Below are 24,046 nucleotides of genomic sequence, written 5' to 3' on the forward strand. Positions count from 1 at the left end.
CTACTTGCATCCTCATTTGTAGCCATTCCCATTTAGAAAAGCTGGATTTCTTCTCTGTGACCTGAGTTACAGCTAATTTAGAAAGAGTGAAGTAGTATTATTTCAATGTGGTTTATATTCAATTTGCACAACTGTATGCAACTAGTAAATTCAGGACAAAATAAAGTCAAGTCCCAAAGCTTGTTCTTTTTTCTTCTCAAAGAACAAAATAGTTGTTTCTACCAAAACAAGTCATGTCCCTACCAAGGAGCATGACACACTCAGGTGCAGGTGTAGCAACGCTGCCAGCTTCATGACACAGCACGGTGGATTAAGGGCTGAAACACATAACTTTCATTTATGGTTGCCAGTTACTGCATGTGCTGGTTAGTAAATATTTACAAGTGAGACAAACACCTAAAGTTTAAAAACCCTCACAAATGTCCATGGAGAAGATGAGGAAAGCTGATGGCATGCAAAACACATGCATATTACTAAATGAGATAATGGCTGCAGCCAAGAACACCACATAGAAAGAAAAAACTCCAGGCTTTCAATGTAACCCCCAATTCTGGTGAATACAACAACAAAACATCCATCATATACCTTCATTCTCCACATCGTCATTCATGAGTCCTCCAAGCCACCTTTTCCATTCTTCATCATCTGCAGTATTGGGATCATACATATCAGGTGTGATATCTGGGGCTCGGAGCTCAGCCTCCAGCTGACCAAGAGGAACATCCTTCAGTGGTCTCTTAGATCGGGTTCGGAAGGCAATGAGGCTGTCTTCCAGAGACTGAAATGTGAAGGAAAGGCACAATGGAGTTAGGATGACTCTGCTTTTCTCAGTTTCTCCAGCAGCAGGGTTTTCAGCCCAACCAAAAAAGTCCAATACCAAAATATTAGATTCCTGCCACAAAGAATCATTTACTTCGGTAGTCCAAGAAAGCTAAACTTTCATTACTCTCACTATTAAACAGCTATTGTTTATAAGTACATTACTGTTCATTTATCTCATGCCAAACTCTTTATCTGCTACCGAGGAAGCAATCTCCACTTGCAATATTTGATTCTTTCATGTATGTTTTACACTGTTTGCCCTCTTCACTATCTGAAATTGATCTTGAGCAGCAGCACAGGACTGTCTCTTCAGGACTCCTCACCCTTGCACAGCAACACAGATCAGTAATATTTTTCTCATTATTAATATAAAACAGTGGTTCTCTTTACAACCAAGCTTCCTCAGGTGTTAACAGTATACTTGCCTGCAAAACACAACTAAGCTGACAGGATATCTTTCAAAATGAAAACTATTTTAATTAGTCATGTAAATGTCACAGAAGTACATTTAACAGTCAAAACAATGGCAGTGAGAGACTTCTGAGCATAAACAGAAAGTGCAGTTATTATACAAGAAACTAAAAGCATACATTACTAACAACACTTTACTAAACAGCTACCTCTATTCTCTCACAAAGCTAGGGTCTTACAAACTATGGAGACTCAACTTATTATTTAAAGTTATAAAAAGAGAGCAGAATGAAGTAAAAGTAATAGCAGAGAACATCAGAAAGCTACCTCCTTTCTAACAAATTCTACCCAAACTAAAACCACACTATTTATAGCATCCCCCAAAACACTACCTGGTAAGAATCCATGCATACTGGGCTTGAAGCCAATTCTTCATCCACTGCATGCAGCTTCTCCATGAAAGTGCTGTCTTTGTTTTGCTTTGGTTTAGGAGGTGGTGGAGGTCCCATGGGAACTACTTCAGCACTAATATGTCTAACAACAGGCGTAGTAACCTTCTCCATCTAATTAAAAAGGCCTTTGTGTTAAAAGGTTTTATTTAGAACATAAATTTCCAAGGACAGAATAAGTCTCTTTTTCTGCTTGACCAGAGTCGAGCACGATAGAAATGAGAGAAATCCTTCACAGAAGGAAATGGATTCTTCATATTAGACTCACTTTGATTTTCAGAAAGTGCAAATAAATTTACCATTCAAAAGACTTGCAGGAAAGGAGACCATTTGGAAGATTTGGGTATCAGTCTCAATATTACTAGAGTTGATAAACCTGAATGCTAGTAATTGTGGCACACTCCCAACCCTCACAAAAACAAATGCATGGTGAGTAGAACGTGGAAATATCAATACATTATTGTTTCTTAACTGACCACTGACACTGGCATCGGTGTTCACAGTCACTTTCTCATTCTTGTCTGCTGATACTCGGCTCTTATCACACTGCACATACTCCTTCCACTGATTTGACAGTGCATACAGTCACCACAAATATCTTTATGCTTTTATCAAAATCAATTTCTCCTCCTAAGCCAAGCACAGAAAGCAATTCTCCTGCACTCCTCTCAAAAATAATGAGAAAAATAACTGTTATCTGAAGAGCCGATAGTTTCCATTGCCAGCGCTTTTTTAGGCACTCGTGTTTATTTTAGACTAAGCTCTTTCTGCAAGGGTTGCACTCACTGCTTATGCAAGAACCATTGCAGTGGGACCCTAAAGTCACATAACACCTGTAATGTCGCCACAACTTTAAGCAATAATATGTATTCTTGCTTTTGCGTTAATAATTTAGGAATAATGACTGAAAGTTGTTTCTAAAGAAAGCAAAAACTCTCTTGCAAATTTACCTCACAGAGCGTCCCTCCCTCTTCATCAGATGATCGCCTTGTCCTAGATCGTTTTGCTCCCCGAGGAGAAGAAGCAGTGCTCTCTACATCACTTTCCAGCAAGCTCTATAGCACAAAAGATGCAGAATGGAATCAATCAATCATGCCACAATCAAACACTGCTTCAACTAATATTCCAAAGACTCTTTTTTAGCCAAATGAATAATATAGCATTGAAGAAAGATTACTAGAAGGCCCGGGATGACTTACCAGTTTTCATGTGTTAAAATAAAGAGAGCATTCTACTGCCTCAAACATGCAGACAACTCCATGCTGAACAGAACAAATCTTTGTACAAGTTGCGTTTACCTCTTCTGCAGTCTCATCCTCATCCTCATCATCAGGCTGGTATTCTTCATCAGATGAATCATCTTCCTCAAGAGGAATGTCCACAAACTGAGGAGGCTGCAACAGAACAGAAGAAAGGTGACAACTTTTTACAGGCAAGATAAAGAGTTACACTCTAATGGTGCACTACCGGATCAAAGATTTCTAACTGAGGAAATATCCTGAAGCTCAGAAAGGAAGGAGACTACTGAAAAAGGCTGACGAAAACAAAGAAATTACTAAAGACTGGTAAAGCAAAGTGCTTTGAAAATGTGCAAGAACAGGCACAAATGATTTAGCATTTATATATGATGGAAACACTGCTTGAGCAGACACCATCTCAATGACGTGTTTCTAGTACTCGAATGGTCATTCACTCCTGCTACACTGCTGAATCCTGCCTACACCTAGATAACAAATCTTTTGGAGCAGGCAGAGCTCAGGAAAAAAAAAAAAAAAGATCCAGGCTGTATTTCCAGGCAGTCCTACAGCATATAAAACAGTCCCAGGGAGTAACACCTTGCAGCAACAGGCCTGGGCCGTGGCATTCACTATCAGGAATTTCATCCAGGTAGAGGCTGCTGCAGTACCAACATGGGAAGCTGGACCACCCAGCAGAAAAGACATCCTTATGGCATGTCATCATCTCATCATGTTCTGTCTTCCCCTGAAGGCAGCTCTTTTGGGCCCTCTGTGCACCTGCTGCTATGTTAACTGCCTTGTCATGCCTTGCATACCCTGTTTGCAATGCTCCTGGTCACCAATACTCCCAACGTGCTAGACATGAGCCTGCTTCACCCCTCCAAAAGATTCCTTGCTCAGCAGGGTGCCTTAAGTATGTTCTCCGATTTCCCAGCAGTAGTTCACTTACCTTCACCTCATTCGCCTTCTTAATTGGAGAAATATTCCATGTTGGAATCACCTAAAGATAGCAGAAAAAATTTAACTGTCTCTGAAAAGCACGATGTTGCACAGCTTAGACAATCTATTAAATCAAATGAGTACTTGATCTTGAGGCCTTGTTCTCTAAAGTAGCCAAGTAACAACAGACTTCAAACAAAGGCTTTCTAAACTTCCCATGTGATCCCTATAGGCAATAACTTCAGGGTAACAGATGCTGTCAATTCGCTCCATTTTCTAACTCTGACCTGGTTCTATTCTGCTCATCTAAAATTAATTCTTTTTTACATTGCTTTAACTTATTTTTTCATTTTAAGAATGAATCACTTAAAAGCACACTATACACTTCTTTAGAAGACCCACACTCAAAACCATTCAGGTAGGGGGGAGGATACAATAGTAAAAACAGATGACATACATACCACTCCTTTCTCCACAACTTCTTTCAGTTTGGAACGAGTCATTTTGGGCTCCTGAGAGTTTAAAACAAGACAACAGCAGCCTATTCAGCTATTTTCCTTAATTGCAAACTTTTCCCCAGCAACTCTTTACTACAAGACTGTTCTCTTTTTTAAATTCACTACCTTTTAGACATGATCAGAGCGACATCAAAAATAGCCCCTCATAATTCTGTTTCATAATTACACTCATACACAGACACTACTCACTTCATCCAGGTGGCAAATCTGGTAATGAAACGTAAATTATGGTACTACCTATTCTACCTGTTCTCTCCATATCACGTCATGGACCAAGAAGATAAGACTGGTGAAGGTATCGTGCATTTGGAAGAACTGAAAAACCAAACTGAAAAAGGTTTTTACTTACAAACAGAGGTATATCTTCTGTCTCACTGATGGCTGCTTTCATCATAGCAACAACATGCTCATTTGTGATCACTTCCTACAGGAACACACAAAAAAGTATCCCTTACATTCTGTTTGTTAAAAAGAAACAGACAAAGTTAAAATAAACTAGTTGGAAACATGATGGAGAAATATTCAGTGGATTATATACTTTGTAATTATGTTATAATAAAAAAGATTGTTCAGTCACTGGACAAGAAAATATAAAGTAAACAGTGATAAAAATATTTGCATTACATTCTCTGTGAATGCTTCACAGAATAAATTTCCAGCAGAAGGAAACAAAATAGTCGAAACAAAAGCACACACCAGCTTCCCTTCCCTTGTGTCATGTAATCAGTAAAATGAGATGATCCCAGCCACATGAGAAATGCTGCTATGAAGCTACAATAGAAAACTTAAATCCTTAAGCACTCACAGGCTTCCAAAAAAGGGCCTAATTATCTAGAGAAAGTATGTAATAATCTACTCTTTGAAACATTGTGCTAGATCATTTCAGGAAACATTGTATATTTTTAAAAGAAATAGGGGAAGCCAGAAGAGACCCAGTATCTGTGACTACAATTTCTGAATGCCACCATAAGGTTCCACGGAAGGTAGGCGACTGTGAGATATTTACAGTCCTTCCAAAGTGCCACGTGACAGAGAAAGGCATTAATTCATGGCACTTGCACAAAAATCAGCTGGTGAATCTTCCCAAAAGAATCATGGCAGTCTCCAGTTTGTTTGCCACAGGGATGGCAAAAAGGAAAAATATCTGAGATCACCTGGATTAGACTAGCTGTCTGGGGGCGGGGGGGGGGAAGCACAATTTTTGATCCTGTGGGAAAATACCTATATTACTCTCCAGACCCTGCTCATGGGATAAAATGAAATCTACACCTAATATAGGTGTAGAATTAGTGTCACTACACAGCTGTGACAGCACAGATACTCTTTTTGCAGTTCCTTTCTAACTGGAAGTTGTGTGGTGGACTAAAAGGTTGGTTGGGATAATTAACTAAGAGCAATACATTTCTGTCAGCACCACTAGAATTCCATCAGGACTTCATCATGAAACAGTTCACTCAAAACAAGAAACAGTGAGTTCACAGTCTACATCTCCTCACCCAGAACCAGAAGTATTACTTCTTGAAGAACCACTTCAATTACTCCTGCTATTGCTATTACAGTACAGTAAAACAGACCCATTTGCTATTGTAAATAAATGGTCATCAGGGATCAATACCTACTAACAAAGCCAGGTCCAGGTAACTTATACATATGCCACATGATTCTCTCTTTATAGCTTTTTATAGGAGAGATTAGGAGATGTGTGCCTACCCAGTCTTCCCTGTTCATGAAATCAAGCGCTACCATTAGTACTATACTCAAGTCTAGACTGCACTTTCTTAAAAAGCTGGGCACTTCTCCGTTCCCTGTCATAGCCCCACCGCACTCACATGCAGGATGTTTCGCACGTTGACAACTGTCAGGTTATGTTGTTTAGCTCCATCTTCTAAGGTGCGATCAAGAGTATCATCTAGCTTGATGTCACAAGATAAAGATCCCTCCTCTTCCTGACTTTTCCCTTCTCTTTTCCGTTTGGTTGCCTTCCTCCTTCTCTTCCTTCTCTCAATATCCTCTCCATCTTGCTCCTCTGAAAATTAACAAAAATGGAATCTAAAAATTCAGATACTTCACATCCAGCACATTCTGACAGTATAAGTTTAAAAAAAAAAAAAAAAAGCCATAATTCTGCAAATACTGAAGTGGCAGCAGCTTTCCAACAGCCGATAAGGAGATCACCCAAATGGAAATGGCCATAAGAACTATAAAGTCTTCTGAATGATGGGTTCAAATTCTGCAGGACCCAAGTGAGTCACATTAGTCAAGCAAATAAAGGTTATGTATTTGCCATGTCTACTAGCTGCTTTTACAGAATGGTCTCAGCAGCCTTTTTATGCCTTTTCCAGAAGGAAGTTTTAAGTATGCCATCAAGATTAAAACAGTTGCAAATCTCCAGGCACCATACAGCAAGAGCAGATTAGTTTCCAGGACTTAAAGTGTTTCCCAAGTGGCACTTTTTTTCTGACTCGGGGAAATAAAAGAATCATAGCCTCCTCTGAAGGAAAGCAGTATTTTTAAGTAAGTGAAAATTGCAGAGATCAGCTCCAGCAAGTTTCACTTGGATACCTGTAGTTTATTTAGCCACTGATTTACAGAGCACAGGATGGAAACTTCAAAAAACGTTGCACCTAAACAGCCCCTGCTGTGGTGTACACAATTCCAGAATTCTGCATCTACTGTATCAAGTCACAGGTCTGCTCCTTGCACAAAGCTTACCCAATGGAATAAACAGTCCCAAATCCTCATTTTCCTCATCAGTCCACTGGGGCCACTCACCAGCTCTGGTGTTCTTCAGTGGCTTCATCACAGTAGGATTTCTAACAGCCAGCTGCAAAGAACTTCTCACTGGAGACTCCTGCATTGCAGATTGGTTTTCCGTCAGATATGGATCTCTATGCGAATTCACTTCCACCTCTGTACACAGCTTAGGTGTTTTCCCTGTAAACAGTATACACTAAATTGTAGTCAGATACGCCATATGGACACAGCTGAGCGAGGTTAAGAGGCTGCTGCAATTACAAAAGCTTATAGTGACCCATTCAAATCTGTTAAATCAACTGCACAAGTCTAACCTAGCCTGTAAAAGTAATCCAGATACACTGAACACTGCAGCAGCAGTCCCATCCCGCTGGAAACAAATCCAGGCGAAGAGATGCCCACCTCCAACTATTTCAGTCTTGCTCCCTCCACTATCAGTTTTGCACAGCTATGCTCAAAACTGTTCCTGTCAAATGATCCAATGGCAAAAAAACCAATGATTTCTTTAAAACATGGTTGTACTGCTTGTTGTATAAATGCAACTGCAACAACAGAAATCAACAGCTAGGGGCAGGCACTCCTTCACCCAGGCAGGTTATTCACAGCTGGAACAGCACAGTTGACTGCAACCTTAGGATGCAGTTTCACAGCCACCTTGGGCCAATTTAAAACCACACTACTGCTGGCAGGGGTGGCTACATACCCTTCCTGCTCTTATTCTGCGCACTCCTAGAAAACAACTGTGAACTGACCCCTGTTCCACTCCCTTTTCTCCTGACACAAAATCAGCTTTCAGTCAAATCAGCGAGCTAATCAATCACAGCAGCACAAGAACCAGAGACAACACTTTTCACAAGGAAACAAGGAAGCACTGTCCCTTTTTGCTGCAGCCTGTAGTTAGATGGGCTTACGACGATTACTAAAAAACAGCTGAAGCCTGGAGTTTCATGAACACCTTGAGCCAGTATGAAAACACACTGTCACCCAACAAAACCAGCTCCCCAATCCTGCAGCAGTTGCTGCTCTGGCACAGGTATTTGTGTAGTTGCACAGAAAATCAGATCAGGGAGTTGATCCAGATAGAGAGGAAAAAACACCACCACCCCCACGCTTCCCGCACACCCCCACTTTTTTTGCCAGGTCAATTCTGCAATCTCATCCAGCTCAGAGACAAAGATGTATGCCAGGAAAAGAGAAAAAGAACAGGATGGGCAATCTGGGGAAAGAGGGCACAACTACTTACACTTCAGTAGACTTGAAGACAACCAGAAATACAAAATGAGCATCATTTTGATTGTGAAGTCAAGTCTCCCTCACTAGCTCACACATCACACTTTCACTGAGTGAACCTCAGAGCAAGCAAAGTTCACCTGGGCTTTTTACACAAACTTCCAAAATACCTATGTTCCACAACAAATTTGTAACTTGATACTAACACAAGTTCTACTTGCATTGGCTCCTGTAAAGGATCACAGGAGAGCCCCATACAAGTGTCCCTATAGACTACTTTTTTGAATGCTTGAAATAATTCCCTTCCGAGAATGAAAGCAAATGCAGGCAAAAAACTCTGAAAAACAGTATTTTTTGAACCAGCAACTTGCACTTTTGCCAGTCTCACGACTTATTAGCCAAACATTTGTTTTTAAAAAAAATAAACACAAGGTGACTGTTTCAAATCAAAGCCTGGATTTACAAAGTCTTGTCTAAAGACTAGGTGAAAGTAACATATCTTGCACCACATAAAACTTGCAAAATATGTCTACGAAAGTTACTGTTAGGACTGATGGCTATTACAGTACATAAAAGATTAAACACAGGGGCAAGACCAGGAAATTGCGTGCAAGTTTGCAAAACTGGGTATTTTAGGTCGGAAATTTGAAAAAAAAAGCAACTTCTAAAGCACTTTAGCATTCAGAAGCACTAGAGGCAAGTGGCTTAAGTTCTCCATCAGTTTCCTAATGTTTTAAGGGAGGAAACCCCCCCAACTTTGAAAATGGGAAGCTTGCTAACTTGTAACACTTCAGAGAAAAAAAAAACACCAACCACCACAAAAACTAAGCACCCGAAGGAGAACCTTCATGTAAACAGGCCCATGAAGCGCTCCCTTAGCTGAGCCCAACGACGAGCAGAGCTCACAGGGCCGAGGCCGGACCAGCAGCAGGCAGGAGCCAAGGCGGCAGCCGGCGTCCGGAGAACCACCGAACGCCCCGTAACACCCCCAGGGGCGGGCAGCACACGCATTTACCTTCCGCCACCGCTTCGGGACTCGGGAGGCCCTCGGGGATCTGGGCGGTAGCACAGGCCTCCTTCGCGCCCGGCGCTTCCTGACCGGAGCCCTGGGCCGCCCTGGCCGGGGGCCTCTTCCCGCCCTTCAGCGAGCCCTCCCCGGGCCCCCTCCACACGCCCGGGCCGGAGTACGGCCCGCCGGCTCGGGCCGCCGGCGCGAGTTTGGCGGAAGAGCCGCCATCGGCGGCGCCCGCCGCAGAGGAGCCACCGGCGCCGGGCAGCTCCGCGTCCTCCTCGGCGCCGCCGCGCTCCCGCGGGCTCTGCGGCCCCGCCACCGCCGCTCTCCTCTTCTTGCAGGGCAGCATCTTCAGCGAGAGCGACATCCCGGCGCGCACCTAGAAGACAGGAAAGCGGCTGGCCGCGGGACACCGCCGCCCGGGCCCGGGCTCCGCCGCCCCGTCCCGCTCGCCCCGCAGGAAGCGGAAGCGCCGTGGGACCCACCCGCCGCGCAGGCGCCGCCCCCCCATGTTGGCCGGGCGGGGGGACGAGGCGCCGCCATGTTGGTGGCGCGCGGGCCGCCAGCCCCGCCGTGACGACGCGGGGCGGCGAGCGCGGCCAGCGCGCTCGCCGCCATCTTTGTTGGGCGACGCCGCCGGGCGCCGCGCCCGCTGCTTAGCTCCAGCCGCGCCTGCCGCGCCTCGCCTCGCCTCCCCCCCCCCCGCCTCCGCCTCCTCGGAGGGTCTTCCCCTGGGGGAGGGAGGGCCCTCTCGGTACTACTGCCCGCGCTCCGCGGCGGAGCCCACCGGCCCCGGTGCCGTCCCCTCACGGCGGGAGCGGCGTCACCGGCCCTGCCAACCCACGCACACGCTCCACTACCACCCGGCTCCTCGCCCGGGAGGCGCGGCCGGAGCGCCGACACTTGCCGAGTCACGGCCGGGCGGCCGCGGGGCGGGGCCGGCCTCCGGCTGGCGCGGGAGGGGCGGACCGGGCCGCCGGGCGGGGCCTGCGCCGCATCGGGACCAGTCGGCAGCTCCTGCATCCCGGGCTGCGAGCATCCTCCGCGCGGGGTCCGGCACACCGCGGCGCCGCCGCACCGGGCTCCGCACCCCGGCTGCCCCGGCCTAAGCTGGGCCATGGCGGAGATCACCAGTGTCCACCCCGGCTTCGGTGAGTGCGGCCGGGCCGCGCCGAGGGCCCTCTCCTCCGCCCCGGGAGCGCTTGGGCGAGGCCCCGCGCGGCGCCCTCCGCCCCCGAGGCCGGGCCGTCTGCCCCGCTCGCCGTGCGGGCCGGTCGTCCATCCCCTACCCCCCCCCGCCCCGGCGGTAGCCAACATCCACCGCTCGCCGCCGGCAGCTGGGGCGGTGCCAGCGATCGCCCCCCGGAGCCGCCGCCGGAGGGGGGGGGGGGGGGTGCGGGGAGGGTGGGCCGCGGCCCGGCCGGGCTGTCGCCCGCGGAGCCCGGACCCGCGGGGAGCAGGTGCGCGGCCGGGCGGCCCCCCGCCGCATGACGTGATGTCTGTGCCGGGCCGCGCCGCACCCCGGCCTTTGTTCGCGCCTCCCCGGGGGCCGGGGCGGCTGCGGCACCGGCGGCCCGATAAGGCGGGGCCTGCCGAGGCGGGCCGGGAGAGGGGGGATCGGCGGGGGCCACCGAGCTGGGGGGGATGGGGGCAGCTCGGGCCTCCGGGCCAGGGGGGCGGGGCGGGGCGGGGGGGGGTGTCAGGCAGTCCTCCGGGCCCGGTGGCAGGGTGGGGGGGAAAAGCCGGGCCGGGCCGGAGCAGTGGCCGGGCCCCGGTGGAGGCGACGGAGGAGCTGCAAACCCTGCTAAATCACGGGAGGAGAAGCGGCCCCGAGCCGTGCCGGTGTGGCTGCGGTCCAGCCCAGGCACCGACATGGCATGGCTCCCTGGGTCACCGGTAAAATAATTCTCCCGAGTTGTTCCTCGCTAATATTTAAGATGGTTTTTTTTCTGTAGTCCAGTGGGTGACAAGGGCTGGTACCGCAGCGTTGGGTGTCTGTGGCAGTTGGTTGGGTTCTTCCAGTCCTGAAGATTCAAACTGCTGCCTCTTTCTGTCCTCCCGCAATTGACTGACCTTCCCCTCAGGCTCCGTAGTTGAAGCACGGTTACTACATTTCCTTTAAATTCTGAAGCATTTAGTAATAATTCTGCGTACTGTATCATTTATTTAACGTATGATGTATCTACTGACCTTTTACATTCTCTGTTTCCTGGAATCCAAGAGCCACAGGCTGTCCTGATTTAACTGTTGGCCGCCATTAGGGTATAATTAGCACACATCAGTTTTAAAAGGAAGTTTTCAATTATTTTTCATTAATAGAAAAATAATTCCATATCCCAAAAAGTTGTTTTTGTTTCAGTTAAATCTTAGCATCACATCAGAACAAAGATCTCTTCCAGAAAAAGTGAATAAAAAGGAGTAGTTCTGCTCTTGTTGAGCAAGGAGGCAGGTGCCATTTAAAATGGACATTGTGCATAGCAAAGTGCTTTGAAAGTTGTGAAAACTTAACTAAAATTGTTTTTAGGGAGCTTTACATCAGTGTAGTTTTCAATTGTAAGGAAATATGGAGACAGGACTAATGAACATATGGAATGATTACGTAAGTAAGAGTCTTCGGCTAGGAAAAGAGGGGTGTCACAAGCAGCACAGAGTAAGGAATGATCGCTCCCTGTTTCTTCTAATGCAAGAACAGGCATCAAATGGAATGAGGTGGGGCAGGCTCAAACTAAAAGCCCTTGTTTTCTCATGCCACATAATTAAGCGGAGCTCTTTGCCACAGAACATTATGGGAGCCAAATTTAAGACTTAAGATAATTTGATGAAAGAAAAATTACAAAGACTTATTTGGTGCTTTCTAGTGTGACTGCTGGTATGTATCGGCATATGGCCGAGTTGTATTCAAATTGGCTGTTAAAGACCACTTGCTTCATGTCAAAGAGGGAACATTAAATAACAAAATAAAGTTGAGTTTTTTGGGATGTTTTATTAATATTGTGAATTCTTCTTGCTTTAGTTAATTCAATCCAAGGCTATACTCGCAGTGGGGCCTGAGACAGATTTATCTGTGAAGTCAGTCACCATTGCAAAAGACTTCCAGTTTCAGTCTGGGAAGGCTTCTGTCTAACCAAAAGTGTTTTGCTATTTTTGTAAAAAGGAGACGAATTCTCTTGGAAAAAAATCACAGTTTTCCCTGAGCCTATCAGATACTCAGATTATAGTCTGGCAGTCTTCTTGCCTGTTAACCTCAATAAATAGTAATGTGGAAAGAACAGAGAAAATACAAAATCAAGGTGCTCTCTCTAGCTTCAGGTATGAGGTTGGAAGATTATTTTCTCCTGTTTATGGTACAGAATGCCAATAGGAAAATCAGACAAGTTTACCTTTTTTACTAGGTGTTCCATGTAGCTGTGCCCATGATTGTCATGACAGTGATTTTGGTTTTCCCTTTTACTATGGAAGCAGTGTGTACAAATCGTAAAAAAAAAAGAGACACAGGGCTAGAGGGCTTTTCTGTTTGCTTGCTTCTAAAAAAAAATATTTTTTTTAAATTGCTTTAATGATTAAACTAGTAATACAATAGTAAGTTATAAGAAGAGCCTGGCTCTACCTTCCCTATAATCTCCCATCAAGAAATTGAAGACAGCAAAAAGATCTCTCCCTTTTCCTTCCCTTTTAAGACTGAACAAACCCTGCTCTTTTGGTCTCGCCTCGTCTTCCATCTGCTCTCCATTCTCCACCACTCCAACTTTTTAATCATCTTGGTGGCCCTTGACTGGAATTGCTTGAGGATGTCAATATAATGTACTGGGGAGCTCAACACTACTGAATGGTTTCATTCCGTGTCTTGGCAATAATTCTCCAAAGTCAACTGTTACAAATAGAAAATAACGAGCATGGTTACTAAAAATGAATGCGGTGCTTTCTTATTCTGGCTTGTCATTACTGAAGAACATAGTTGACATAAGCTCTAGAAAATATCAAATAATCCCTAAATCCAAATGCAGGATTTTCTGTCCATTGCTTTTGGACACTGGATTTCCACATGAAATTTTGTGTATACCATTGGTCCTCTATCTGCCGTAAGGGGCCAAGAAAAACAATCAACCATTTCAGGCCAAAATGGTTTGGTTTTTTAAATTGTTAATAAAGGATAACTCCAGATCCAATGTTACAGCCATATTTATTACTCCCTTCCTGTTGTTAAAATAGAATTGTGTAATGTTTCTGAACAGGCCATTTAAAAAAAAAAAAAAAAAAAAAAGAGTGCTTCCTGCAAATCAAGAAACCGTATTCCTGTGGAGATGCTGGTAATGCGGGAGCTTGATTTGGCAAGATAAGGCAATCAACCATTTGAAATTCTTAGCACGTGAAACATAGGTCAAGCATGCCTTAGGAGTGTAAAATGTTTCCCACGTGGGAAAATATAAATTAGACGAAGTGGTTTTTTATTCTGGGGAAGCTTTGATACCAAGATCATTGAATTAAGAACAACAGAATAGTACCGTATAGCTCTCCATCCAGATGTGTTTGGCCCCGTGGGGGCACGGCTACTGCAAAGGCACAAGCTCATTCCTGACTGCCTTGTCTTCTCTGCAGATGTCTCTCCAGTTGTTGCAGGCCTCATTGGTGCTACTGTCCTTGTGGTTTCTGTCTCAGTAACAGTTTTTGTGTGGACATGCTGTCACCAGCAAGCAGAAAAGAAGCACAAAACCCCACCATATAAATTCATTCACATGTTGAAAGGCATCAGCATCTATCCGGAGACCTTGAGTAACAAGAAGAAAATTAACCGAATCCGGAGAGACAAGAATGGCACTCCTAAGGAGACTGGAAGGGGAAACCTCTTGGTGGATGCTGCTGAATCTGGTTTAATAGGCTCCGAGAAGGCTCCAGATGGGCCAAATGCAGCCCCCCATGTCGACCAGCTCCCAATAAAAGTAGATTATGGAGATGAACTAAGTCCAGATCAAAGCCTCACTCCAGGAGGAAGTAAAACCTCCTCCCCATCTTCTCCAGGGGATGATGTCATGCTGGGTGAACTGACTTTCTTAGTGGACTACAACTTCCCTAAAAAAGCGCTGGTAGTTACCATTCAGGAGGCTCATGGGCTGCCAGTGATGGATGAGCACACTCAGAGCTCTGACCCTTATATCAAGATGACAATTCTTCCAGATAAAAGGCATCGAGTGAAGACTCGTGTACTTCGCAAGACACTAGACCCAGTCTTTGATGAAACCTTCACCTTCTATGGGATCCCATATAGCCAGCTCCAGGATTTGGTGCTTCACTTCCTCGTGTTGAGCTTCGATCGCTTTTCTCGAGATGATGTTATTGGAGAGGTCATGGTGCCCCTTGCAGGGGTGGATCCAAGCACTGGAAAGGTTCAGCTGACCAGGGAGATCCTCAAAAGGAACATACAAGTAAGTCACTTCATGTAGTGTGACACAAGACTCCTTGCATTGTATTTGATCCCACTACTTTTGATCTGGCAGCCTCCATGGTGTAATAAGCAGGAATACTGCAATTCCTTAGCCATGAAACCCATTTTTCCACAGGTATGTATTATTGGTATTATATGGCTGTGCTCTTTTAGTCAGGCGGTTCTCTGCTTTGTGGTTATGGCAATTTGCAAGGCATGGTCACTATTTAAGCATAGAAATGATGTATGTTATAATTGATGATGCCAAGAAAAAAGGCAAAGTCCCCATCTCCAAGGAAGAGAGCTGGTGCGATAATGGGACATTCATCTGCAAAGACAAACCTCTCAGAGAGGAAGGTTTGTCTGGTCTGACCATTTCTGACACCTATACTTGTAATTATCTACATCTGAATTGTTACAGTAACCTGTAAGTAAGTGGGAATACATCAACATAGTCAGCGGAGTCTAACGTGATTCCTCTCGTCCTGGAGCAGATGTCAAAATCAGCTCAAATTAATCCCACCCTAGATGACTCTATGTTTTTCCTCACTTGAGAACAAAGTGTGTTTAAGATGGTTTTGTCAAATGTAGACATCTAACATTTAGGTGAAATGAACCCTACTCTTAGTGCCTGGTGCTGTAAAACTAGAAAGATGAGAAATCCATACAAGCTATTAAGGCTTACATTGGGGAAGATGGCTTCTGTCCTCAGAAAATACACTATGCTCAGGTAGGAGGATGAGGTGGTACTTAAGATTTTTATTTTCTTGCTTAGTTTATTTTTGCTACCCATCCTCCAGGTTCAACAGGAAAAGGCATTTGAGCTCACTTATTGCCTTAATGTATTGGAAATTGTTGCTGGCTGTATAAAATACTTCATTACATCCTAGAGTTGCAGTATTTCACTTGAAAAGTTTTTTCTACTATATGAGGCATTTAACTTTTTTTTTTTTTTTTTTTTTAAGTTATTTAAAGGAGACTCTATATCAATGACCCAAAACAAACCAAAAGAATCCCAGCAAAGTCCTGGTAATTACTTTGCTTTTCTTAGGTTCTTGGGATGCTTTCCATTATAGTAAAACAAGTGGCTGGTTTAGGTTCTTTTAATAGTATTTTTTTCAGTGCATTGACCTTATCTCTTAGAAGTAATAGATTAAAAATAGAAGAAAAACATCACGCTAAATAAAAACAGATTTAATCAAGGATTCAAATTATTTGATATTTATTAGTAATCAAAAATAGATTTACCTTGGTGTCAGCTGTGCATTTTTTGAAAATCTGCATAGTTCCACGGTGTCAAAACAGCTGTTACTGAACAAAGTTTTCCAATGTCAGGAAGTTTCAAAATCTGGAATACAGAATTGCATTTAAAACCCAGTAAATTATTGCACTGATACAAGCCAGCAAAGATGTAGATCCCATCCTAATGAACATTCCCAATAATATCTAACAGACAATCTAAGAATACAAATTACTTGGAAGTAACTGCATTAAATTACTTCAGACCAAAAGAACCCCAAAATTCTAACAGCATATACACACACACCCCCAATACACCAGCATACAACAGCCAGAGAGAGTATCCAAGGAGCCGAAGTTCTGAACGTTTCCCTCCTGGGGCTGGGAACCTGCTCATATATTTACTCCTCCCAAAATTTTGCATAAGCAGCAATAGCCTTCATTCCTTGCATTTGGAAGACTTGTCTTAAACACACAGGAACTGCTCAAATAAAAAGAAACCACCAAAATGATAATGAACATTTTTCCCTGTGTAAGTTTACACGCACAATTTTTTCCCACTAAGCTGAATAACAGCAGTTGAAAGAACAGCTTCACCTCTTGGGTGATCACCAGAGCATTTAGTGTGACATTTACTGTAGCGCTTCACTGGTTTGAAATGAGAAAAATTCCTTCATTTGGGAACACACACCCCCCACCCCCTTTGCTCTGCCGGGTTGACAGTACCAGACACTGATTGGGGCAGGTGAAGGGCAAGGTACTAAGAGTCAAGAGAGGCAAGGTACTTCAGCAGGCAGCTATTGGAGTTATTGCAATAGCTCTCCTATCAGTGTGTTATGACACCACATGATTTCATACCCACTGCTAATACTGTTTGCCTTGATAGTAAATAATCTAAATTAGTGCCATCTCAATGAAAGTTAATGAATGCCATCTGGAAACTAAAGCTAATTATCTTAATATTATGTTACTCTTTCAAAGGATATACAGCAACTTTAGCTGAGTAGATCTCTTTCTTTTATCTTCATCCTGTACCTTTGCAGACTAAACGGATGGTGAAACTGTCAAAGCATACCTAAAGAACTTGAGGTGCTTAGCCATCAAAGCTCCACCAAAAGTCAATGAAACTTAAGCTCCTAAAACCCACAGATGCCTCTAGTAGCAGACCTCAAAAGGCAGCCATGTCCACTGTTCTCTCAGAAGGTGCCCACCAGGTTTGCGCTCATGGAAACACAGCATTCAAGGGGAGAGGCTGTAGTGCTGCTTACTGTGCTCAACAGGTGTAGGGTGAACAGCACAGGATGATTTACCTTATGTCACTCGCTCCTTCTCCCAGAGGCTCCATCTGCCTGAGGCACTTAAAACGGCCTGCATCTGATTTTCCAACTTTTTAGGCATTTGGCACAGGGAAAGGAAATTCTGGTGACCTCCAACATTTGTCCCTTGTATAAGACCATCTTGTCTTAGTAAGTTTTTTCTGTTTCTTTTTCACAGAAATGTATTAGCAGAGGGGAACTGCAAGTCTCCTTGTCTTACCAGCCTGTGGCGCAGAGAATGACTGTTGTGGTGCTGAAAGCCAGACATTTGCCAAAGATGGATATCACTGGCCTCTCAGGTAGAAGCTATTTTCTTCAGCTCTCTAAACGTGTAGGAAAAAACCTCCAAGATCAAGTTCAGATCTTTCCACCTGTTTCATCTGAAGATTTTCTTTGTTTGCACACTTTTCCTCAAACTCTTTCTAAGGGCAATGGATCACTAAGAGTGATCCATCGCTCACCAACAGATGGTTACACAAACAAGACCAAATCCTTCCTACTGCGAGGCCAACAGTTGCATCTTTCTGGCATCACCCGGTTTGTTTATGAAGACAGTATTTTTCAAATTTAGCAGGTCTCCCTGTTGCTTTTGGCCAGACTGTGTAGGCTCTGTGCCTCCGTGCTGCTGTCGCTCATCATTGCCCCTAGCATTTTTTCCATGGCAAGACCGCTGCTTGCTGTGTCTACCTCAAACCCTGCCCCTAGAAGAGAAGGGTAAAAGGAAGGGTAAAAGAGAGCAAGCATAAAAAAAGAGGAGTGATAGACTCAGAATAGAGAGGAGTAAATTCATATGACATTAGAAACAATTCTGGGGTTTTTTTTCTTTTTTGTTGTTCTGCTATTTGAAGAGAAGAGCAGCTGTTCTGGATTTCCTGTTTTGCAGTCAGAGATTCTCAGACTCCTGAATCCCCTTAGCAAAGTTCCCTTCAGGATTATGGGAAAATGGTTGGAATCAACTTGAGATTCAATAATAGCCTGACTGATAGCAAATTTAGTCCCGTTTTTGCAGCTTTCTCCTGTACAGCTCAAAGAATGCAGTCTAGGCTTAATTATCTATTGTAGGCCTTAAATTTTACTCTTTCTTTAAAAAAAGACAAACCAGCTTTCCACATGTGGTCTCCAACTACAGGATAAATTTTTCAGTAACTGTTCTTCTACCTGCTGAATCTTGCAAGGCTAACATCGTTTCTTTATATGATCTTTATATTATGCATAAACTCATCATTTCAGCTGGATAAAGGAACAGTGAAAATTAGCCAGTGTCAGCTGGGCAAGAGACTTCCAGCTTCAAAACTTGTGTTAGGTGTAAAAAAAAAAAAAAAAAAAAAAAAAAAAGCTCTGCGTGCCTGGTATCTTAATTTTAATCCTAAATAAGCATCTGCATAAAAAGCAAGCTGACTAATAAAATAACAAAGTGAGGCTGATGGAAAAATGAAGGCTTTGGTTTAAAGTTTCTGCTTTTTCAGTACCTTCCACTGTAAATGTTTTCCACCTGCAAATTATTAAAACTGTCTTCACACTTTGCTGGGCTATTTCCTGAAAGAGGGTAAAAATATTTGTTATAGATGACAGTGAAAAGTGAAAATTTTGGCCAGTCAGGCATTGACCTCACCAAAAAGCTACCCGTTTGGTATTTCTAGGATTAATTACCGCAATTTACATGCGACTTGCTTCCCCCCAGTCCCCATGCAATGTTGAAACTCATAAAGAACTTACGTTGCTAACATCAGTTGGTTGCTTTGCAATGAGAAAATACACAAACAATGCCCCCCTCCTGCGGGAGCTGGAGTGAGTAGCCTAGATTCACACCATTTACTTGAGATGGCTCAAGTTCACCAAGCTAAGTCCTGTCTGTTACTTCCAGGAGCATTACTGGGCTGTGTTATTGGTTTATTTCTCTCTCTTCTCCAGCAGATCCGTACGTTAAGGTGAATGTTTATTATGGAAGAAAGCGCATAGCAAAAAAGAAGACTCACGTGAAGAAGTGCACTTTGAATCCTGTCTTCAATGAGTCCTTCATTTACGATATCCCTGTCGATCTCCTTCCTGACATCAGCATTGAATTTCTAGTTATTGATTTCGACCGTACCACGAAAAACGAAGTGGTGGGACGGCTGATTTTGGGAGCGCACAGCATCACTGCAGGTGGTGTGGAACACTGGCGAGAGGTGTGTGAGAATCCTAGAAAGCCAGTTGCCAAATGGCACAGCCTGAGCGAATACTAGCAGAGGTTGCGGCAGCGACAGCTGACTTGTAGAACAGACTTAAACTGTGTTTTAGCTGTAGAACTAAACTTTCGTAAGAAGCAGCAGCTGATTGGTTCTCTAGTGATGTGATTTTGCAGGGCACTAAAATTCTAAAGAGCATTAAATGAAAAAAAAAAGATACCACAAATATATATAACAGTGTAATCACGCTATTGCATGCCTATTACAAACTGAAATTAGTATAACTACCAATATCAAGTTGCAGATTTTAATACAATTATCTGTCACTATGGAAGTTGTGTTTGTGCCGAACTGTCTTTGCTGGTATTCACCAAGATTGGCCTGTCTTTATTAGGCTTCTCCCAAAGTTTCTGAATTCTGCTGTTTAACCTCTAGTTTCTTGTTAGTTTGCCTGCCCATTGGTTCTTGCAGTTCTGTTCTTTGCTGGTTTGGGAGTACCAACTGCATTTCCATATAAAGGTGGTTTAGAATTCTGCACTAGCACAAAAGGAAAATACAGGGGGAAAATGGCACTTTCCTTCAGAGAAGAAATAATTCTGTTGTCAGGTACTGAAATACTTGCTGTTGCGATGTACTTGTTGTGGAGCTATAAGGTCACAACATCAAAGATCTGCATCTAAAACTCAAACACCAACAAACTGATCACATTGTTTTGCCACATGGAAGTTAGCACAGGCATGATCTCACAGACTGTCAGAATTGGGGAAACTCTGCTCTATTTCATTTTATTTAACCTTGTCTGCGCATGAAGGGCCCAAGAAAAAAAACAAAAACTGATGTGTCATTGATGGGTAAGGAAACTCTTGCTGATTCTTTTAAACGTTAAATGCGAAATTCTACGTGATAAGTTCTGTTATAATGGCATAACATACCTGAGATAGGAAAATATCTTGGGGGAAGAGGTTTTAAGTGAAAAAATTACAAAGCTTACCTTCATTCATACTTGAGTCAATTTGCATTGTATATGATCTTGTAGTTACCTAAGAGCCAGCTTTCAAAAAAGGAGTAAACATAGGGCAAAGCCTGTCACTACAAAATGTGTCAGACTCTTCAAGAAGTTAATTTTCAGAGTTTCAAGGCAGCTTGAGTTAGTTCTTAAATTGTGAATGACTTCTGAGACTTAAGATATGCTTACCATCACCTCTGAAGTGTAAAAATGTTACTTGACAAGTGTGACCTGTAGCACTTCAGGCTATTAACCCTGAATAGTCAGCAGTTTTGAACAGAAGTTCATAGAGTAAAGTTCCACAAATATAAGTTTGGAAGAAGCTGCATTAAATCTCATGATAAACACACTAGCCTATGAACTGGTTTTGTACAAGACAGCACCATCCTGGCAAGTAACTCGATTTGGCTTCTTATTGGATTCAAGCCAGGAAAGGATGATAATTGGCAGCAAACAATTGATTATAACCATTGTTGGTAAACTCAGCGGAAATAGTTATAACAGGCTGTAGAAATTAAAATTATTTCTGAACTCTCCAATGGAAATCTGAAGCACAAGTGAGCTTGCAAAGAGGCACGTAGAAGACCACAAATTTTCAGTAAACATTTAGTTGCTTCCAGGCAGCCAGTCTGTTGTGTGCCCTGTGGAATGTAAATAATGTATTATAATTAAAAAATTTTAAGATCATTTAACTACTTACAGGACTTGACTACTGAATTTTAGAGCCCTGTTGGAAAAATGATCCTTTCCACCTTCATACTAATGAGAACAGAATAATTGAGCAAGTCTTACTCGGTTTCCTCTCCAGCCACCATGTAAAGGAACAGCTGATGGGAGGGCTCTTCGTGCAAACAGTCAGCACTTTGTTAGTTGGCAATACTTTTGCATCTCTTCCTAAGAAATTATTTTTGGAAAGCTGAATTTTCTCGCTCATAGCTAGTTACTCATTGAAACTTCTTCCAGGCAGAGTGTCTTTTTAGCAACAGAAGTTGCATTGAAGCTGAAGCTCTCTATTTCTCGGCCTTGCATGGCAGACAGAAGTGTGGACTTTGTTCGTGCTTTATCAATCCTGATTACGAGGATTTCTGCCTGATGTTAATAGTAGATTTTGTCTTAAATGCTTTCTAGTTCATGCTCTATTAGTGGCTCACAGCCACAAATGAGAGAACGAGTTCTCCCTTGAAAATTGGTGTAGATCTATTTCAATCCTAGTTTTTGCACTAAGCAATTGCGTTGCTGAAGTTTAGCAACTGTCATGACTTTTCCTCGGAACATGCTTTCCAACACCGCTCCAAACATCTGAATAGGACATACTAACAACAATAACAAAGTTCCCTTTTTTCCCTTCGGTGTGAAAAGCATGCTTAAGCCTAGATGATCTCCTTAAGATTCCTTTAGTTGAAAAGGAAAGGTGAACTTCTTGTCAAGGAAACATGCTCAGGGTAAATAGACTTAGGCTATCGGGCAGATAGGAGTAGCTCCAACACTCTTCTGGAATAATAGGAAACTGAAGATGTGCAGATATATATTTTTTAAAACGTAAAATAGACAGTAAGTGACAGCGGACTCACTGTAGAATCTCCCAGGTGTGGTTATTCTTTACCTTGTGTCTTCTATTGTAAAATTAACTTGGACAACTTTGTGTGAAAAAAAGAAAAAAAGGCAAAAAACCTAACTCAACATGTGTGAAACTGCATAATGCTATAAGCTAATCTACATTATGTAATGCTATCTTGTATGTTGAATTTGTTAACGCACATTGAGCGTGCAAATAAAAATTAAATCACTTTAGCTGCTGACTGTGCCATGTTTGACTGTAGGCAACACGTACATGACTATACAGACTACTTTAAGAATTTGTTGCTAAAAACATGCATTTCTGCTGTGACAATTCACAGGAAAAGCACACAAAATAAATCTCAAAGAAATAATGGAACATAACAGAATCCTGGCAAATTAAGCGTAACACTAGTACTTAAGCATTAGCACATACAAAAACTGTCTGTCATCTACACAGCGTTATAATTTGATATCATTTGGTATGAATGAATATTGATTAGCTAAGTTGAATCTAAGTGAAAAAATATGTTAGATGGGCAGAAAAAGAAGCAATTTGACTCTAACACTTGTAATTTAGAGGCATTCCTGGATTCCTAGTCAAAACTGAATTCTCTGGGAACACTTTTGTCTGTCTCACTCTGTGCAAGATGCAGCAGTCTCTCCTAAAGTACAGTGATCTGGCTTCTATGACTTGTTTTTCTGCAGCTCCCCATCAGCACTACACAGAACAATATTGCTAGGCACAAAGCCATGTCTTTAGAAAATGCCAAATAGTACAGAGCAGTGAGCTGTGTTGCCCCAGCAACAAAGACTACAGCAAGCACTTTAATGCCATACTTCACTCTTTTTGATAGCTTCCCATGTAGCAAAGGGCCAATCTCCAGAGGTGTTATAGGTGTCTCAATACTTAAAAGGAGCTTCAGGTCTCATGTTCAAGAACCTGACAGTTTCAGCCCAGGCTTTGCAAAAAGATTGCCTAACATCCCAGAAAAAGGAATGTGGCCAGTGCTGCAGCTCTTCAGACACAATTCTGCACCAGAGGCAAGGCTATCACAAGCTTCCCTGCCTTCCACACTGACTGTAAAGTGCAATCTTTGGAGTACCGTGCATACCTTCTCTAACACAAATACACCACAGTTAACACTAAAACCTGACTCTCTCCAACTTACTCCAGGAGAAAGATGAAAAGGATCAAACTGCAACAGATGCCATTCCCATCATCACGTTCACCAGTGACACTCTCAGCTATTTTAGTAATCCTGAAGGAGTGACTGAAGTACTCAAGAAGTTTAATTAGCTGGACCTGACTCCTGCTCTGGTGATTCAGTTCCACCATATCGCTCAACAGTGACAGTCAGACAAGGTGCTGAACACACAAAAATATCAGAAGCCACTGAGATTATGCAGGTAGTGATCCACATGACTTGTGCATACATTCAAATTCAATGCCCAATGACTCAAGGCATGGTGGTTTATTTAACACCTATACTTACCATTAATTACACTGCTGTCTGCACTGCAATTGATCACAGTGTTTAACTGCTTTCAGTTATTTATCATGGTAATAACTGCAGTTATTAGAGCAGTTAGCTAAAACTGCTCAGCCAAAGCGCACAGTCTCCGATTTCTACTTATTGTGCAAGATGTGAAAGAAAATCTCTCTTCATCCTTCTCTGCTTGGCTTCTGCATTTAATACTGCATGCCTTTAACAAACATCCTGTTTCAGGTTCTTACACCATTCAGCTTAAACAGAAACAAAAGAATTTGCATAAGAAAAAGGAAAAAAAGCAAACAGAATGGGTTTGACAAACCATGAAAAGATAAATGGTTTTGTGGAGAGCATGGAAGCTCAGCTCTCGCTCTCTTCCCACCTTCCTTGGGTCCGGATGCTGGTGCCATTTAAACCAGCAGGACTTTGCGCTGCTTTCAGCACAATTGGGTCTCTCCTCCTCCAACAGCTTCTG

General features: G+C 43.2%; 2 protein-coding genes and 1 long non-coding RNA gene across 10 annotated transcripts in view; 1 reads left to right on the plus strand and 2 right to left on the minus strand.

Annotated features, from left to right (window-relative positions):
* The window catches only part of LOC142037087 (GON-4-like protein), a 30,080-nt gene extending 20,243 nt beyond the window's left edge, over positions 1–9,837 (minus strand). For 4 of the 6 annotated variants that reach the window (XR_012652281.1, XM_075041054.1, XM_075041055.1 and 1 more), the window contains exons 1-10: positions 9,377–9,837; positions 7,090–7,311; positions 6,207–6,403; positions 4,727–4,801; positions 4,321–4,371; positions 3,870–3,920; positions 2,981–3,076; positions 2,633–2,737; positions 1,626–1,796; positions 586–778 (exon numbers count right to left, since the gene is read on the minus strand). Coding sequence is in view for 5 of the 6 variants with exons in the window: in XM_075041054.1 (XP_074897155.1) it covers positions 586–778; positions 1,626–1,796; positions 2,633–2,737; positions 2,981–3,076; positions 3,870–3,920; positions 4,321–4,371; positions 4,727–4,801; positions 6,207–6,403; positions 7,090–7,311; positions 9,377–9,740 (1,525 nt within the window). In the remaining variant the exon portion in view is untranslated. Of the gene's footprint in view, positions 1–585; positions 779–1,625; positions 1,811–2,632; positions 2,738–2,980; positions 3,077–3,869; positions 3,921–4,320; positions 4,372–4,726; positions 4,802–6,206; positions 6,404–7,089; positions 7,312–9,376 lie in introns of those variants that run through there. The other 2 variants (XM_075041053.1, XM_075041056.1) reach the window with 2 other exon arrangements.
* A 506-nt stretch (positions 9,838–10,343) lies between these two features.
* On the plus strand, positions 10,344–22,312 carry SYT11 (synaptotagmin 11). 3 transcript variants are annotated; one of them, XM_075041061.1, is made up of 4 exons: positions 10,344–10,524; positions 13,970–14,793; positions 17,526–17,649; positions 19,262–22,312. In XM_075041061.1, exons 1-4 carry the CDS (start codon positions 10,491–10,493, stop codon positions 19,570–19,572), a joined length of 1,293 nt encoding a protein of 430 aa, XP_074897162.1. In that variant the 5' UTR covers positions 10,344–10,490; the 3' UTR covers positions 19,573–22,312. The 3 variants fall into 3 exon arrangements, with proteins under 3 accessions (XP_074897162.1, XP_074897161.1, XP_074897163.1); XM_075041060.1 differs by having other exon boundaries at positions 17,526–17,646; positions 19,259–22,312; XM_075041062.1 differs by having other exon boundaries at positions 17,526–17,646.
* LOC142037094 (uncharacterized) lies at positions 14,642–19,329 on the minus strand. Its single transcript, XR_012652283.1, has 3 exons — positions 17,342–19,329; positions 16,041–16,140; positions 14,642–14,775 (listed from the first exon to the last, which is right to left on the minus strand). It is a non-coding gene; the product is annotated as an uncharacterized LOC142037094 (long non-coding RNA).
* Positions 22,313–24,046: the final 1,734 nt, after the last annotated feature.

This window comes from Buteo buteo, chromosome 11, assembly GCF_964188355.1.
Source record: "Buteo buteo chromosome 11, bButBut1.hap1.1, whole genome shotgun sequence".
Classification (NCBI taxonomy): Eukaryota; Metazoa; Chordata; class Aves; order Accipitriformes; family Accipitridae; genus Buteo; species Buteo buteo.

Excerpts from the sequence above, each read along its gene's own strand:
- SYT11 (XM_075041061.1), top strand. The coding sequence starts at position 10,491 with ATGGCGGAGATCACCAGTGTCCACCCCGGCTTCG. Across the intron at positions 14,794-17,525 it reads TCCTCAAAAGGAACATACAA|AAATGTATTAGCAGAGGGGA; the intron begins GTAAGTCACTTC and ends TCTTTTTCACAG. Across the intron at positions 17,650-19,261 it reads TATCACTGGCCTCTCAGGTA|ATCCGTACGTTAAGGTGAAT; the intron begins GAAGCTATTTTC and ends CTTCTCCAGCAG.